The sequence below is a fragment of the Myotis daubentonii genome, chromosome 11, assembly GCF_963259705.1.
Source record: "Myotis daubentonii chromosome 11, mMyoDau2.1, whole genome shotgun sequence".
Classification (NCBI taxonomy): Eukaryota; Metazoa; Chordata; class Mammalia; order Chiroptera; family Vespertilionidae; genus Myotis; species Myotis daubentonii.
Window position 1 is genome coordinate 56,913,460 of NC_081850.1, and position 19,040 is coordinate 56,932,499.

Below are 19,040 nucleotides of genomic sequence, written 5' to 3' on the forward strand. Positions count from 1 at the left end.
AAATAGCTCATTACGACTAGACAGATATTTTACAAATATTTGCTAACTGGTATAAATTGCTAAAACTATTTTGGTAAACACTGTGTTTAAATTGGATCTAGCATGTCTTGTAATTCTTGTTTGTTAAACTTTTTCTTGGGCTTTATTTTCCAGCCCATTAATCTTACAGGTATTTTCTAAAATGATTTCTAAGTTTCTATTTCTCTACATTTACTTAGGTAAATATGCAAAATGTTAACTAGATTTTAGAATTACCAGAAAAAAAAATTCCTTCTTTTATCTTTAACTGGATTTGTAGGTTTCCTATAAAAAGCATAAATTATTTCAAAACAAATTCTTGCTTCTTCTTAAACTTAGCTCTCCAATCAAACATACCATTTCAAGTACATCTGATATAACTTTCTATTCAGTGTCAACTTTTCTTTCCACTATTTTAAGATTTTTTTCCCTTTGCTTTTTTTTTTTTTTTCGTAATTGAAAAGTGATTTCTGGCAGACAACTCATATTTCAGGCCACTATATGGATATAAAAAATAATATTATCTAGTGTCCTTAAAAAGAGACTGGCCTCTAATAACAATGAGAAGGAAAAGAGAACCACGGTGTAAAATGAAATGACCAAAAATCAACTTTATACAGAATATTTTCCCATATACAGAAATCACCCATTGTGGTATAGTGGCAATAAGACACTTTATCATTTAATCATGTAATACTAACACATTTATATACAGATACAGTTTTTAGTTCTCAAAAATATTGACAGCCAGCCCCTTTAGTTTTCTTTATAGTGCTTTTCCACTGAAAAGGTTCAAGCTAATACTGTATATGGTTTTCATGTATGACTTGTAAATCACAGAGGTAAGTGAGAAGAAGGGTACAGGGAGGAAGGGAAACGATTTTAAACACAAATATTAAAAATGTAATGTACTATGGTGAAATAAGCACTGTAAGTCAAGAGACCTGATTGAAGTCTCAGTTCTCCTGGTAACCAGCTATATGATTTCCTCTGAGTGACTTAATCATGTTTTTTAAATTGTAAAGAAAGTGATTTTGACTTAATGTCCATCTTAAATTTGGTGTTTAAAAAATCCACAATTGCCCAGCCGGCGTGGCTTAGTGCTTGAGCGTCGACCTATGAACCAGGAGGTTGCAGTTCAATTCGGGTCAGGGCCCGGGTTGCAGGCTCGATGCAAGAGGCAGCTGATCAATAATTCTTTCTCATCATTGATGTTTCTTTCTTTCTTTCTCTCTCTCTCTCTCTCTCTCTCTCTCTCTCTCTCTCCCCCCCACCCCCTTCTTCTCTGAAATAAAATTGTATTTTTTAAAAATTTTGCAATTAAAGTTGTTTCCCAATGTTATATAACAGCGCAATTAAAGGTATGTCATTTTTTTTTCCATATGGAGTTAGCCCTTCACTTTTGTCTCAATTTGACCTGCAGCATGGATGGATTACTTGGGTTGCACACTCACGCTGAACTCTGGAGGAAAGGGGGCTGAGGAAGGATTCCTTTATAGGATGGGATGGAGCTGAGCAGGAGGAGTAGTTCAGGAATGAGTGCATACGGGTGCAAAAAAAATGTGATCGCCCGCAAATCAGGAGCACCAAACAACAACGCGGCTTACATTTGGGAGAGGGGCTGCAACAAAAGCTGAGGGAGGTCTCGGGCCCCGGGCTGCAAGTAATTCCAGCCTCCAACCTTTATTCCCCACTGGAGACCAAGCCAGCCTCCGGTTCCGGGTTCCCAGCCAATCACATCAAGCCACAACAGAGAGCCCTGCCAACCCGGGCACCGGCTCAGGGCTCCGGGGCGAGATTCGCACGACCCCGGCAACTGCGGCCTCACCCCTTCCGAAAGGAGGTGATGCGAGGGAACAGCACCGGTCTACCCCCCGTCCCCGGCGATTCGGGCGACCGCCCGGTCCAGCAGCCCTCGCGCCCGAGACAACCTCCGTACTCTGGGCACAGGAGGAGCGAGCCCGGCTGTGACCCTCCCTCGTAGCCTTTCCCCAGGGCTCACTCTCCCGCTTATGGGTCCCAAGCGCCGGCCGCGGTTTCTCAGGCCTCGGGGACCCCGGGCCTGGAAAGTGGACAGACGAATGCCGAGAGTGAAGGCGGCGGCGGAGGGTGTACTCCTCGCCACCGAAGAAAAAGATAGGAAAGCAGGGGTAGGGGCCGAGGTGTCCCCCTCGGCGACGGCCTCCCGCCGTCCGCGCGTCCGTCGAAGGGTCTGTCATTCCGCCCCTCACTCACCAGGAGCAGCAGGGAGCATCTCAAGTCGGGGAAGGCTAGGAAGACGGCAGGATTCATGGTAACGCTGAGATCCGCGGCAGGGACAGGCGTTGGCCGCTGGGACTGGGTAAGGTGGGGTTGGGTTAGGAAAGGGAGGGCTCCCGGGGCCGGCGGCAGCGGAGGAATCTCCCGGCAGCGACACCCCGTCCTCTCGACCCGGAGCTCCCACGGCGCACACCCGGGACAACTTCCAGAGAGGCCTCTCAACCCTCACTTCCGGGTCCCGCCCACCTCGGAGCACGTCGGGAAACGTAGTCCTTGACCACTTCCGCTGAGCACGTCATCGCGCGTCCAGAACTCCTTTCCCGTCAGGCTCTCAGCCCAGGTCTACTGGGTTCTGTGCGCGCGAGGCCCTCTGGGATAGAAAGGGCGGAGAGCGAGAGTACCCGGTGTTTTCGGAGGGATGGGGACTACAACTCCCAGAAGGGTGTGCGGTCCAGAGACAGCGGCCTTCAGAGGGACCCCGTTAGATTTAGCGCAGTGGGGGATCTGCCCCGGCCGGATGTAGGTACGGTCTTGGCTCCTGGCGGGTGGGGCGGCCCAGTGGGGGTCGTGCCTCCTGGAGCCGCCCCCGGGACGCGAGTCCTGGCGGAGGCGAGGGTGAGTAGTAGGGTGCCTGGTTGGGGAAGCTCCAATCGCACCGCCGTGGCCCCTGCCTGAGACTCATGGTCCTCCTCGCCTGACCTGTGGCCTGAGCCTCCATCCTTGGCCTCCCCGCCTGCCGCCTTTGCTTTCCGCGCTCATGCCTGCTGAGTCGGAGCCACTTCTGGGGGCCTCGGTTGAATAAGTAAACGACGCGTCCCTCACTGTCTCTTCGGGCGCGAAAGAGGAGTAGATACGGGATGGGATGGGAAAGCACGTTGTAAACAGAAGCCCAAGCGTGAGAGCGCTGCTAACGCGTGGTCACTCCCCACAAGACCGTTGACGGAGCTCGTTAGCCAGTTGAGGATCTTCACGTGGCCTCCTCCGCTCTCTGGTCTCAGCTACACACACCCAGCCGGGTCACCTGCCCCACATGGTAGCCGAGCCATCACGACTGAGTACCTGGATGCCTTCTCCTTTTTTGTGGTCCTCCCTATGCCTTGCCTTCGCTCCAGCTTTCCTGCCGCCTGGAATGGCCTTCACCTCTGTTCTGTCTGGAATCTCATCTAAAATGTCACAGCCTCTGAGACCTTCCCACGCAACCAACCAGCCCTTTAGTCCTAATCAGAGTTACTCTTCCTTGCTTGTGACTACAGCTCCACTAGTTTTGTACAGTTATAAATTATTAGACCATTTATTGCACTGGCTTGTTTTACAATTAGTAGTGATGACGATACCTTTGCATTTTATAATGAAAGTGGACTTGATTTTCATCTATAAATATGATTACAGAAAACAAAAACAAAAACAGTAGCTCTAAAGTAATAATTTGAACCAAAAAGACAAATAAGCAAAAAAAACCTAGAACATCACTTTCCCAGGGTGACAAAATTAGTTGCAAAACCAAGACTTTAGTTAAGTTTCCTGTCTGGTAAAACTCTGAACACGTAGAATCTAAAATGACCTGTATGAGAGTTCAGAACAATACCCAGCACATAGTTGGTACTGTTAACGTAAAAACATTCAAACCTGTAAAGAATTTTTGTGAGTTTATTTGAGCCAAACTGACATCAATTGCCGGGAAGCAAAATCTCAACAGATTGGGATAATGCTCCAGAGGATGGCTGGGGTTTTTTATATTTTGTTTTTTGTTTTCTTACCTTGTTTTTATAAATTACCATCAAAGGGGAAGAAGTAAGTGGGTTACATGAAATCCATTGGTGATAGATTAGGGAGATGGGAGAAAGCAAATGGGGTTGGGAGGGGCAGGTAGGGAAACCTCTGAGATTGGATAAAAAGTGAAATGATGGACATATGCTTCTTTTACATAGATGGACACAGGATAGTTAACATAGTTAACAGTTGACAATTAACATGATAACAATAACAATGACGGAATTTGTGGTTTCCAGCCCAGGTGCCATTTGTTGTGCCCTGAGGGGTCTGGAAAAAAAAGGGAAGTTACAAGTTATCCAGACATTTCACAGGTATGTTATCTTACATGCACAAAGACTATAGACTCAGTAAAGATCGAAATTGATCTTTGTCAGGGAAAATACTGGCCTAGGCCATGACTACCCACTCTAAACTGCTTTCAGTTAAATATTTAATTTCAGACCATCCTTTGTGGTTACTTTAGGCCTTTGAGTTTGCACCACTGCCATGCAGGTCTTCTCTGAACTAGTCAGGTTAGCATGTGGCCTTTTTTTTTTTTTGTCCATAGTACTTAATTTGTTGAATGAATCAAGGTGGTCTACCTTTTCCATTTTCACATTTTATAGGAAGTCTGAGAGCTGAGGTAGCCGAAGGGCACGCTGCTTATTGTTAATGGAAGAGAGCCTACAGCCCTAGTGCAATTATTCCTCTTCTGTGTTCCTACCCCCACCCCTGTTTTGTAGCTTCTCTCAAGTCACTTAAATATAGCCTGCATGTGAGAGTGGCTTTTCTGACATGACAGACATGCTCAGACATGACAAGTGTCTCACCACGCCCATGAAAATAAAGACACGAAGAGCTGACCTTTACCAAAATTAAGAAAACACCTTCATTCTGAGGCAGCATTTGAACCAAAAATCCCTGTCAGTGACAACACAAGTCCTAGCTCATCAGTAGTGATCATTTATCTTACAAAACTCTCAAATTCTCGGGAGTCACAAAGATTGGAGTGATGCTCCTTGGTAAAATCAAAAGAGGGCCTTGCCTACTACCCTTTCAGAAGCTACCAACGAGCTCATTAACAGCTGCTCTGTTTAAATAGCTGTCTGTGTGCTCCAGTGTGCCTGAACCCATGACTCCCTGTGTTTCTTACAGTTCTTAACCTCCGTTTAGGCATTCAGCTTTGATGGAATGTCTTATGTTTTGGGAGAAAGTTTAAGCTCATTGATGCCACTGCCCCTTTTCCTTTCCCATCAGGTGCTTGAATTCTTGCTGCTGCATTTCTGACATAATCCAGCCTCTGCTTATACGATCATGATAGAGAACCCACTATTTTCCTAAGCATATAGTGCATTTCTAGGTAGTTCTAGCAACCATATCAGACTAATCAGAAAAAAATTTTTTTCTTAATGAAACATGGTTAATTATAATGATGTGGTGTTCCAAGTAAGATCCTGAGGCCAGGGTCTCAAGCTAGGTGTATTTCCCTGATGGGCAACAAGGAAACAACAAATAAAAATTTAAAATTATGCCTTAAAAAAAATTCTGTCTTTGATCTGCATGAAAAAAGAACTAGGTTTTTTGTGGTTTTTTTTGTTTTTTTTTAAATATATTCCATTGATTTTCTACAGAGAGGAGGGGAGAGAGAAAGAGAGCCAGAAACATCGATGAGAGAGAAACATCGATCAGCTGCCTCCTGCACACCTCCCACTGGGGATGTGCCCGCAACCCAGGCTCACGCCCTTGACCGGAATCGAACCTGGGACCTTTCAGTCTGCAGGCCGACGCTCCATCCACTGAGCCAAACCGGCTTCGGCAGAACTAGGTTTTAATTTAGCACTCAAATCTGGCTAATTCTGACCTAACAATTAAGTTCACATTATACTTATTTTGTGGCTTGGTCATTACCTTTATTCCCAATATCAATTCTAATGTTTAATATTATGTGGAGTTACATTACTTGTATTAACTTAAAATCAATGTGGTTTTGGGGCACTGTGCCTAATGTTAAATATTGAGTCTCCCCCCATTTTTTTTCCCCTGGGATAGCCCTTGAGAAGGGTTTTAGGAGCATCTAATCCCTTCATAATAAAGATGAGCAACTTGCACAAAGGGTCATCCAATTTGCCACATTAAGGCAATTCTAGGACCAGGGCTGCAGATTTTTTGAATCCTAGTCACAGATCCTAGTAAACCATATTTATAATATATCTGTTTCTAACTAATGAGACAGCTTTTAGAAATGTTTCCTGCGTATGTTCATGGCTTAAATAATTGTTTCAGGTTTCTTCAGTTGCTGAGAAGACTATGAACAGATCAGAGAACTTGTTCTTTACTGGCTCCTCATTAGCATCCCAAGTTCATGCTGCTGCTATTAACGGAGATAAGGGTGCTCTTCACAGGCTCATCATAGGTAAGCAGTCCCTATAAATACAGAAACTTTAAAAATAACTCTTTGTCCTAAGGAAATTTGTTAATCTTAGTTTTAATTTGCACTGTACTTACACATTTTAATGGAAATACGTTATTATTTACATTTTGTTCCAGGACTTGAACAATAAACAGATTAAGTCCTGAAACTTAAAAATATGGATTAGAATTAGGTGAAAAGTACTTGAGAAATATCTGTGTATTTGGCTTTGAATCTGGATATGTATGCTAAGGTAATTCATCTTTGTAATAGCAGAGATCTAGAATGAGATAGTAAACAATGATCTTTATATTTAATATATTTCAGAAGTACTAACATTTACAAATATTTTAAACTAGCGGCCCAGTGCATGAAATTCGTGCACTCGGCGGGGGGGGGGGGGGGTCCCTCAGGCCAGATTGCAAGAGGGTGCAGGCCAGGCTGAGGGACCCCACCGGTGCACAATGGGGCCCAGGGAGGGATGCAGGAGGTTGGCCAGCTGGGGAGGGACTGTGGGAGGGCTCCAGGGCATGTCCTGGCTTAGTCCCCATTGGCTGGACCCCAACAGCAAGCTAACCTGCCAATCAGAGTGTCTGCCCCCAGGTGGTCAGTGCACATCATAGCGAGTGGTTGAGTGGCCTTAGCATATCATTAGCATATCTGATTGGTTGAACGGATGACTGGACGACAGGATACTTAATATATTAGGCTTTTATTATATAGGATTATGATGATTTAAAATTGATTTGTTGGTCTTCCTATCATTGATTGGTTGACACTGATTCAGTGTCCTGCCTAGCATATATATAGAGATAGGTCCAATATACTAGTAGAAGTTCTAGAAGAGAACAAAGTGAACAGAAGAGGGACAATATTCAAGGACAAAATGGGAAAGAATTTTTCAAAGTCATAAAACCCACAGATTCACCTGTTCACGAGTCATTAGCCCTAAAGAAAATAAAAATGTATATTACTTGTAATCATTTTACACACCAATCTCTGTGACATCATGATTGACAACTTGGGCTTTAAAAATAAAATCCACACTACTTGGACTTTCATACCCATTCTTTCAGAATTTATTTTTATCCTACCTTTCCAGTTTCTCCAGGAACTTCTACCCAGGCACCCTAACTTCTGACTAGGCTTTCTGTTCCCCAGTATGCCATGAATTTTATCTTATTTTTCCCGGTACCTCTGTTCCCTCTCCTCTTTTCTACCTTCTCCTCATCGTACCCTTTTCTCTACTAAATAATCTCCTACTTACCTTTAAAGACAAAATTATTTTACCACACACTGCTGAGATTTCTCTTCTCTGTTAGGGATGTTATCACCTGATAACTTAGCTTCCCCTCATCTTCTTGTATTCACAGTTACTCCCGGGAACTTGACATCTTTACTACATCTGAAGCATTCATTCCAACATCCGCCATTCAACTAAAACTCTCTTACTTCCAGCTCACTTACTAATAAGAGCAATAGTTTTTCAATGTCATTGAGACTTCCACATTCTATTTTTTTCTTCAGTTTCAACTATTAGTCTCCTCCTGTCTTTATGTTCCTCCATATTCAACCCTGATTCCATAGCCTATTGTTAAAATCCTTTTCTTGGAAAAATCATCTTTCCTCCTCACCGCTGTTGCCCCTAGCTGCTGTCATCCCAGCTCTGGATGGACCTAATCCATCTACATCTGCCAACCCCTGAACAATTTCACCTTTCTGGGAGACCGTTAGTACCCTAAATTCATGATTGCCCTCTTCAAATGGTCACTTAACACTTTGTGCTCATAATACCACATTTCTCCATCATCAGGGTTTCATATCTTCTCACTCTACCAAACCTCTGACTGCCAATTCTCTCTCCCTCCATGCTCACCTAATGCTTTATGTTTCCTACAGAAAATGAAGACTGTAAATAGGAACTCTCTCATCTTTCAGCAAGATATTTACAAATGACCTACCTCTGTACCCATCATCTCTCTTTCTTCTAAAACAGAGCAAATATCCCTTTGTGTCAAAGGTCACTTCTGTCACACATGGCTCTGTATTCTATCTCTTCCTATCTTCTCAGGTACCAGCTCCATTTTTTAAAAAAATCTCATTACTATATCTTTAACCTTTTCTTCTATTATAATTCTTCCCATCAACATTTAAACATGTCTGTTGTCTCCATTATTTAGAATTCCTTCCCTGTTCTTTCATCCCCCCCCCCCTAGGTATTACCATATCTCTCAACTTTCCTTCATAACTGTATCAGTGCACAGACTAAGCTGCTATAAAAGTGACTTAAACAGTCAGAGAAAGACAAGTATCACATGATCGCACTCATACGTGGAATCTAAGTAACAAAATAAACTGGTGAATGGAGTGGATCCGGAGACTCAAAGCATGGAACAGAGTGCAGAATCTCAGAGGGAAGGTAGGGGAGGGTGGGTGGGTGAGTGGGAGGTAATCAACCAAAGACCTTGTATGCATATATGCATAACCCATGGACACAGACAATAGGGTGCTGAAGGCCTGCGGGGGGGTGGGGTGGGGGGGGGAACAAGGCGGGTTAGAGGGGGGTGGGGGGGGGAAAGGGGATGTATGTAACACTTTCAACAATAAAAAATTATTTTAAAAAATAAAAGTGACTTAAATAAGATACAAATATATTTCATTCTCATAATAATACAAAGGTAATTGGGCAATCTAAGGTGAATAGACATTTCTGTTTCACATAATTACAGGGAGCTGTTAGGGCTTGGCTCTGCCATTCTCAACATGTGGCTTCCACCTCTGGGTCAGAGGCAGGTAGATTGTAGTCATAGCCCAGCCAGCAGGAAAGCACTTTGTCATGCAGGAGGTAGACTACACTTAGACACAGAGCCACACCTAGGACAGAAGAGGCTAAAAAAAAGTCTCTCCTTGGATGGTGTCATGCCCAGCTAAAACTCAGGGTGCATAATTCGTGAAAATAAAAATGAGAGAATGTGTATGGAGGCAATTATCACTCCCTCACCAAACCAAGCTTCTTGAACTGTCTGTACCCATTGTCCCTATTGCTTTACCGCTCTTGTATTAAAGGAAAACAACATATTTTCTTATTTTGAAATATATAGAGAGAGCAATACATAAGACTTTATATGCAGTTTAACAAATGAATATAGAGCAAACATCCATGTAACCACTCAAGAAACAGAACATTGGTCCCCAGAAGCCCCGAATACATCCTTCCCTCCCCTTAGAATAATTGTTATCTTGGCTTTCATGGTAATAATTACATTGTAGTTTTACCACCTAAATATAGATTTTAAATACTATCAGGTTCATTCTGCTTTTCTGAACATACTTTTGCTTATTGTTCCATGTTCATTTGTATGGAAAATTGTGTATGTAATTTTATTGTTTATTGCTCAGAAACTCTTTAATTGCTTCCCATTGTATTTGGAATAAAATTTAAAAGTGTGCCTATACCTTCTCCCCTCTCCAGCCTCACCTTTCACCACCCTTACACTAGAAAAACTTGTTTTATTTTAGTTTCTCAATCCTACCAAGCCCTTTTCCATCTCAGGACTTTTGCCTGAAATTCTGGTCTTCCATCCTCTGACTAACTCTTAGTCATCTTTCAGATCCCAGCATTCAAGTCGCTTCTTCTAAAGAGGCCTGCTGTGAACACCCAAACTCAGTGAGTTTGTTCATTGTGTTCTCTCTTGGAACTCTGTAATTTTCTTTCATAGACCTGTCTCAGATTGTAACTGTATATTTATATGAATAACTATGTTTCTCCTCTATAAGCTAGTAGCCTCCATGAGTAAACAGTGTCTTTAATTTACCACTACATCCACAAAATTTGGCACAGTACTTGGCACTCAGTAGGCACAATAGAAATATTTGTTAAAGAAATGAATAGATATTATATCCTACCTTTTAAGAAGCCTATAATCATCTTGAGGACCACATTTAAATGTGCATTAAGTTGAATTGAATTGAATAGAGAGGCAGGTTAGGACTAAATTTCAATGGAAAAAAATTTAAGTCAGAATACCTCAGAGAAAATATCTTATAAAATGGGATTGTTTATTGTTTTAATGAAAACTATAATTTTGAAAGGAAACAGAGCATGTAGTATTTTATAAATTAAAAATACTTATACAGGCTCAGTAACACAAATTAACTAATATACCATAAAATAAAACTTGAAATATTTCTATAATCTTATAGCCCCCAAGAAAAATCCTTAAAACAAATAAGATAATCAAAATGATGATGTGAAACCAGTATAAAGCTGGTAAATTTATTTATAAATCGGTTCCCTATGTTTTCTATCATCTTGTCTCATTGCTGACTTTGAGCTGTAACACTGCTCATCTCTAAGAATTCTGCCATTATGTCTTCTGTGCAAAACAGTAATACCTTTGCTCTGTCTTATTTCTCAACATTTGTATATTCCTATTAAAATAGTAACTGTTTCATCTTAAGTATATAAGCTAAATGTATCGTATACATTCTTTTATGTAGCACATGTTTCTTTTTTCTAAACTAGTAACATAGTACTACAGATTATGTTTTATGTTTTTCTTGAATCTTTGCTCACCAACTGTTCAGTGAATTCATTCACTTTAGCATTTTCTATTTTCCCTTCTCTGTTTCCATGGAGAAGTATGTCAGTGATGTGTTTGCCTCCATGGAAACAGATGAGCATCTCTTTCTACATACACAGCTAATTAAATCGAACACTTTGTCTGCTGCCCAGTATCCCGGAGGAGGATTGAAGAGGCTTTCCCTGAGACATCGTTTTAGTAGCAGTTTTTAGTGTTTAACCTAATACAATGCATTAATGTTTTAACTTAACCCATTACATCTTAGATTCAGATGAATTAGAGCTCTGTTCTGGGTCCTAAAAGCATAACTATACATAGTAAAATCCTTATGTGCTATGGTTATCATTTATAGATATGGTTATCTTAACATCAAATGTAAATAATTTGAATGAATACCAGAGATATAGTTGATAATAGAATTTAGTAAATTCATTTTGATACTGTACAATGTAGTGTAGTAGAAAGGACATGGATTTTAGGGTCAGATAAACCTGAGTTTTGAGTTCTGGCTTTGTCATTTATTAGCTGTATTACCTTGGCTAAGCTACTTAATCTTTTTTGGCTTAAGTCTCCTCCTCTGTAAACTATAAGCTATAATACTCTGCTTCTGTGAGGATTAAATTGGATAATGACTGTAAAACATTTGGGTGACTATAGCTAATACTACTCTGTTGTATATTTGAAAGTTTCTAAGAGATTAGATCCTAAAAGTTCTCATCACAAGAAAAATAATTGTAACTATGGGTGGTGATGCAACAACAAATAATACTGTTTTCTTTGTGAAAACCAAACTAATTATTTGTAAATATGCACAGTGTGTCAAGAGTAATGTTGTTGTTGTTGCTAATAGTGTTTGGGGTGGTTGGCAGTGGTTAAGTGACCAGGCAGCAACATTCTGATTCTATCACAATCCCCCCCGCCCCCCCTGTTCTGAGCCAGTATGAGTCTCTCTGAATCATTTTCTCTCTTTGTGTATGGCATCTCCCAACAAAGTAGTTAGGTATGGCAAGGAGCTTCATAAGTGGTAGAGTAGTGGCATTATTTCGGGATACTTCTTCTTTTACCCCAACCCTGACCTTAAATGTTATGGGTCACTAAATGTTTTATAAACGCTTCCTTAATGCATATGTGTATATCAATATACTTACATGTATATGCACCCATACTAATAATAGTAATAAAATTAGCCAACATTTACAAGTGTATGTTATATGTGCCAGGCACTGTTTGAAGTGTTATGCAACTCATTAACTCATTTAATAGTAAAGCACTACAAAGAGTCTTGGGTACCATTATTGTCCTCATTTTATATGTGAGGAAACTGAGGCATGACTGAGGCATGGGGCTATTCCTGCAGACACTTGCACATTCATATGTATGAATGCATAGAGAATGAGAGAGACAAGAAAGAAAACCGATTAGGTGTACACCTGATTGATGAACTTAATGGTTATCTAGATTGGATTTTTCTTAACTTTTTTTTTTCTTGTACTACAGGCCCTTTTGGCAATCTGGTAAAGCTTATGGCCCTTCTCAGAACTATGTCTTTAAGAGCTTAAATATACTATATAGGAATCCAAAGAAAATCAGTTATATTTTAACTGGTAGTTATCAAAGTACTTTTAAATTATGATATAGCAATAAACCTATAATCACTTTTTATTAACACATTAAATAGCAAGATCTAGTGGCAGATCTAACAACTATGACAATTTCAAAATAGCAATAAGTATAAATGACATATTAAGATACCACAACAATTATAATGAGGTAATATGTAAAAATATTTTATAAAATCTCAAGTGTCCTCAAATTATGAATGTTATTCTCATATGTTAGGACACTGAGATTTAGAAATTAAGAACTTTAGTTGTAGAGCTAATAACTATAAAGTTGAGAGTCAATCCCAATCTCTTGATTATGAATCCTATTTTCTTTCCACTGTTCCTATGATGCCTTTAAAACAATAAGCAGATATTTTTTAAATGCCTTCCCAAGATTGATAGTACAAAAGATAGGACATAGGAAGTGGATGAAAGCAGACGAAGTGCATCTCTCATGCCACACAAAGGTAGTAACATTCAGAACAAGCAAATAAGATGTCAGTAGAGAATCCTGGATTTACTTGTGTTGGAGAGTATGGCTCCATAGCTACGGTGTGGACTGGCACAACTGTCATTACAAGTGGCAGTCATTCCTCTGACTGCTAGAGCTGAAGCTCTGGTGTCTGCATATCTGAATCTATTAACCATACAGACTCTTCTGCCCCAAGTAGCCTTAAAACAACTGAGTGCAGTAGAGCAGCGGCTTTCCAGTCATGGTTCAGCTCAGCTTTCTGAGCTATGTGCAGGGTGAGCACATGCAGAATGCCAGCCCAGTTAAAGCGAGCACCAAATGGCCCTGGATTAGAGGCTCTCTCTCTACAGTTGCCAGAATAATTAAAACGACATAGCACACGAGGCAGCTGCTTTCCGTATTAGCTGTCCCCGACAGCAATGCAAATACAAGTGCCCGTCATCTAGTGCATATTAGTTTACATTGCAAGCCCTACGTTTGTACATGTTGCGATTACCAAACACTTCCAAACAATCAGTCGTTTTACTTAAACATCAAAATAAACTATTGTGTAGGCTGGGCAGGTATTGGCTGAATCTTATAATTGAGGAAACTAAGGAGGATGGGAGGGCAGGTAGGGAAAGGCACAGGCCTCTCTCTCTCAGTTAGCCAGGAAGCTCAGAACCTGAAGAGATCCTTGTTACTCAGAAACTAGCCATAAAGCCACCATCCTCTTAAAGCAACTCAAAACGGGGTTGAACTGAGGCTGAATGCTGCTTTTTCTCATCATGAATAGGAGATCTATGCCTCCAGTTTCCTCGAATACACAAATTTTCCCTTACAGCCAAAACATATCAAATGGGTGACATAACCCAGTAAAATCTTCTCTGTTGGGAAGTATAAATAACCAGTTATATAAAAACAAAGTATGCCAGGGTTTGAAGAGAAGGTTGAAGTTTCCCTGTCCATTACTGACTGGGGAAGAGCATAGCAATTGGCCTAATGTTCTATGTCTTGGTGGTAGAGTTACCTATTAACCCCATGCTGCTGATTTTGCTTTGGCCCTGAGAAATGTAATCAGTTAGGATTATCCCAGGATGTGATGATTGCCTCCATTTCTCAGCATTTGTACATGTGACCACAGTTCCTGAGTCCCCTCCCTTAGCAAAGGGAGAATCGCACTCTAGGAGGAGATGATAAGAATTGCTGCCATCTTGCTAATTCTAGACACTGCTCTCTGCTTAACATTAACAAGTGAGATGCTGGCAGAGAGCGTCGTTTAATTGTGAAAGGCAACTGGAGACTGGTCTTACTCCCACATGTTCTCTGTTAGTGTCATTTTGACTTCAGAAGAGCTCAAAGGAACATGCTCTGCCCATAATGCATTTTAGTGTTGTAAATGAGTTTGGGTTTAAATGAGTCCTTATCTTATAAAGGCAAGGATAAAATCTCTGAAATCTTCTGGATTAGATATTGGAGGCCCTTATCCACAAAATATATCTTGCAGAGCTTTACCACTCACAAGACTTGTGCACAGGAGCCTCTGTGATCCCATATGTTGATCGAATGCAAAATTTGCCTTCATCTCAAAACCAAGGTTTTGAAAAAGAACACCTGCTTCCTCCAGGAGGCAATCTGAATATATTTGTAAGGCTCTTGAATTTCAAGAGCCATGACCTTTCTTGCTTTATTACGAATATACGTGGAAACATGGATTAGCAAACTGAGTTATCTGAAATGCTATACAGTACTTCTAGATTCCAGTATATCCAAGATGTAAATATATATTGAAATATTTAGAACTAAAACATAGTTTAGTCACAGGCACAAAACAATTCAGAAAGAACTGCGACACCTCTTTCTTCATCTAACATTTATATTTCCCCAAAGAAAGTATTTCATTTGGTCAGTTTTCTTCCCCCATTAGCAGAGTTCATGCCAAAGTACTTTAAAAGTAGCTGGCTTTTTTCCCACATTCTCACCAACACTTACTGTTTCTTGATTTATTGATGAGAGCCATTCTGACAGGTGGGAGGTGGTATCTCATTAGGATTTGATTTGCATTTTTTTCCTGATAATTAGTGCTATTGAGCAACTCTTCTTATGTCTGTTGGCCATCTTTGGAGAAGTGTCCAGGTCTTCTGCCCACTTTTTAATTGGATTGTTTGTTTTTCTGGTGTTGGGTTGTCTGAGTTCTTTTGTTAAAAAATACTTTTTTTTATTGATTTTAGAGAGGAAGGGAGAGGAAAAGATAGAAACATCAGTGATAATAGAGAATCATTGATTGGCTGCCTCCTGCATGCCCCCTACTAGGGATCAAGCCAGCAACCCAGGCATGTGCCCTTGACTGGAACTGAACCCAGGACCCTTCAGTCTGCAGGCTGATGCTCTATCCACTGAGCCAAACCAGTTAGGGTGCTATGGTATCTTTTTTTGTTGTTCTTGTCAAATAAAGTTTATTGAGGTGTAATGCAGTGAGTATTATAAACTTCACCCTTGTACAATTATTTAATTTTAATAAATATATAGTCATGTAATCACCACCACTATCAAGATATAGAACAGTTCCATCATACCCCAAAATTCCCATATGTCCCTGTATAATCAATACCTCCCCACATCTCAGCCCTGGTAACCAACACTGCTCTGTTTTCTGTTCCTATAATTTTGCGTATTCCAGAATGCTATATAAGTGAATCCAACAACAGGTATCCTTCGAGGCTGTTTTTTACTTAATGCATTTGAGATTTCCCCCATCGTGTTGAGTGGATCAGCAGTACATTTGTTTTTATTGAGCAGTATCCCATTGTGTGGATGTGCCACAGTTTCTCTTGTCATTCTTCAGATCAAGGACAATTGAGATGTTTCTAGTTTTTAACAATTATAAATGGAGCTTCCATAAATATCCACATACAGGTTTTTATGTGAACATATTTTCATGCTTCTGTTTTCCCTGAGTGAACACCTAGAAGAGAGATTATTGCGTCAGGTTGTAACCCAATAATAACTAAGTTAATAAGAAACTCACAGTTTTCCATAGGTTTTCCTAGTTTAATTTTGGTTAGTTGCATACATGAGCTGCCCAGAAGTTGTCCACAACTTCATGCATCTATTTAAAGAATTGCTTTTTTGGAAGGGGAGAGGAGATGATGGAAGATATCTGTAATATTATCAACAATAAAAAATATATTTTAAAAAAAGAATTGTTTTCTTCAGCTTTCTCCTCTCCACAATACTCCTCCACTCTCTAGTTGGGAAGGGGTAAGATACCACCTCATTGCCATCCTTTGCTTAATTTGGGGCACAATGGTTCATAGGGCTCTCCCCCACCCGCCGCCCAGTCTCTGCAGAGAAAAGGAATTGCAGTTTCTTTTGTTGTACTGTATGAGCTTTGAGTAGAGTAGGTACAGCCAAAAGAGTTCACTGCTACATGGCTACCCACTTCCCAATCTTTTGACTGGAGAGAGTAGGCATCTTGAGGAACTTTGTGTCTGTGCCTATTAGTGTTTCTGGTGAGCTACTTTAGCACCCAGACTGACTATATATAGGAGGGGGAATAAAAGAAAGACTCTTGGACACAGACAACAGTATGGTGATTGCTAGAGGTAAGGGGAGATAGAAGAGGGTAAAGGGAATAAATGGTGATGGAAGGAGACTTGAGTTTGCATGGTAAACACACAATACAATATACAGATGATGTATTATGAAATTGTAAACCTGAAGCCTATATAATTTTTTAACCAATGTCACCCCAATAAATTCAATAAAAAATAAATATAGATAAAAAAACAAAACAACAACAAAACCTTGAGGGAACTCACCATCAGGTTGTTCCTGGAGTTTCATAGGTCTCTAACCAGGCTCTCTTCTTTTCTCCATCGTTCATATGTATGTCCTGGGGAGCTTAGTTGTAAATAGCAGGAGGATTAGGGTAGAATGCACTTGCATCATATTGTCTAAAACGGAAAGCCAACCAGGATTCATTTTTTTATCTCTCAAAAACATACCACATTGCCTAGTATACGGTCTGCACTGAATAAATATTTGTTGACAAAAGAAAGGAGCGAGGGAGGAAAATAAGTAGTTTCATATCTCAAAATGTTAATTGAGCGTAACATAGTAGTTAAGAATATGGCCTTTAGAGTCAACAGTCGTTTTGAATTTTAGCTCCAACACCTCCTTTCAGTGTCATGTAAACACTTTACTTCTCTGAGTCTCAGTTTCCTATAATATGGGGATGGTAATATCTATCTCATAGGGTCAGTAAAAATGAGAAAATATATTTAATGCATTTAGCACAGTGCTTGGTAAACAGTAAATGTACTTCCTAGTCATATTAGTAATAACAACAATGATAAAATATCACCATATGTTCTTACACTCAGGAAATGCTGCCCTTAAAGACAAAGAAGACCAATTTGGGAGAACACCACTTATGTACTGTGTGCTGGCTGACAGACTGGACTGTGCAGATACGCTCTTAAAGGCAGGAGCAGACGTTAATAAAACGGACCATAGCCAAAGAACAGCCCTCCATCTTGCAGCTCAAAAGGTGAGACATAAAATCACTTTGAAGTGTAAACCTTTTGTGTGGTGGTTGTTACTTGGTTCATGGAACTGTACAATGGACAGATGATAAAGAAATCACAAGTATAGGACTCTTAGTTTCATGTGTTTTCTCTTAAAACTGCAGAGAATAAAGCACAGATAACCATCAGTGGCTACTTTCATTCATCTAAGTTCCTTGAATAATAGAATTCATCTTATGATCTAAGGTTAAGTCATGGAAAAGAAATTAAAATTATATGTATATAATTAAACTATGTTACAAATTACTTTATGCATGGGAAAAAGCAAAGGAAAAAAACAACAGCATCCCACTAAGATGTTGATAGTGGTTGGGTTTAAACATTGGAAATATTAGGCATTCTTTGTACTTTTCACTGTTTAACATTTTTTTCCTTGATGAGTATTACTTTTGCAATATAAATATAGAGTCTCGCCCTAACCGGTTTGGTTCAGTGGATAGAGCATTGGCTTGCGGACTGAAGGGTCCAGGTTCATTTCCAGTCAAGGGCATGTATCTTGATTGTGGGCTCAATTCCCAGTAGGTGACGTGCAAGAGGCAGCTGATTGGTGTTCCTCTCTCGTCAATGTTTCTGACTCTCTAGCCCTCTCCCTTCCTCTCTGTAAAATCAATAAAAATATGTATTTTTTAAAAATGTAGTCTCCCTTCAAATAAATGGCATATAGGGGGCATAAAAGAAAATTACTTTCTCAATATATTTTCAACTTTTAAAAATCTAAAACTATATTGCCAGTTTAAATGACTTCAAGTTTTTAAAGGCATTGTCATGAGCTCAGATTTTTGGAATTACACATATCAAAAAAATAAAATGCGAAGTTTCAAATTTATTCAAAGATTTACTTACTGGAAAACTATTTTCCCACCAAAAATTTTGGTCTATAAAATGTATTTCTAGTGCCTGGTATTTTTCTTTTTGTTATCTTAGACTTGTGTATTTTTTGTGTAAAAAGCAATGAAAATTAGTTAGATCCAGCAGAAACTATTAGAGTTATTTCCCATTTTAAAATGTGAACAGACATAGCATTTTTATTGAGGGGTTATAAAAATGACTTTTCATTAGTTGAATACATAAAAAGAGACATTAAGAAATACTATGAGCCTTAACCGGTTTGGCTCAGTGGATAGAGCGTCGGCCTGCAGACTGAAGGGTCCCAGGTTTGATTCCAGTCAAGGGTGTGTGCCTTGGTTGCGGGCACATCCCCAGTGGGAGGTGTGCAGGAGGCAGCTGATCAATGTTTCTCTCTCATCGATGTTTCTAACTCTCTATCCCTCTCCCTTCTTCTCTGTAAAAAATCAATAAAATATATATTTTTTAAAAAGAAATACTATGAATATGCTGGATATATGTTTGGTCTGTCAGGTTATTTCCAAAGTT

The 19,040-nt window shown here is 40.0% G+C and overlaps 2 protein-coding genes across 9 annotated transcripts in view; one reads left to right on the forward strand and one right to left on the reverse strand.

The window, feature by feature from the left end:
• ERP44 (endoplasmic reticulum protein 44) overlaps nt 1-2,510 on the reverse strand; it is a 67,241-nt gene extending 64,731 nt beyond the window's left edge. The window contains exon 1 of one of the 3 annotated variants that reach the window (XM_059657494.1): nt 2,254-2,510. In XM_059657494.1, coding sequence (XP_059513477.1) covers nt 2,254-2,310 — 57 coding nt within the window. In that variant the 5' untranslated portion in view covers nt 2,311-2,510. The remainder of the gene's footprint in view (nt 1-2,253) is intronic. The other 2 variants (XM_059657495.1, XM_059657498.1) reach the window with 2 other exon arrangements.
• Nucleotides 2,511-2,605: 95 nt separating this feature from the next.
• The window catches only part of INVS (inversin), a 123,001-nt gene continuing 106,566 nt past the window's right edge, over nt 2,606-19,040 (forward strand). The window contains exons 1-3 of one of the 6 annotated variants that reach the window (XM_059657487.1): nt 2,606-2,892; nt 6,313-6,442; nt 17,463-17,629. In XM_059657487.1, the coding sequence (XP_059513470.1) occupies nt 6,337-6,442; nt 17,463-17,629 (273 nt within the window). In that variant the 5' untranslated portion in view covers nt 2,606-2,892; nt 6,313-6,336. Of the gene's footprint in view, nt 2,893-2,926; nt 3,333-4,337; nt 4,362-6,311; nt 6,443-10,050; nt 10,107-15,390; nt 15,493-17,462; nt 17,630-19,040 lie in introns of those variants that run through there. The other 5 variants (XM_059657483.1, XM_059657482.1, XM_059657484.1 and 2 more) reach the window with 5 other exon arrangements.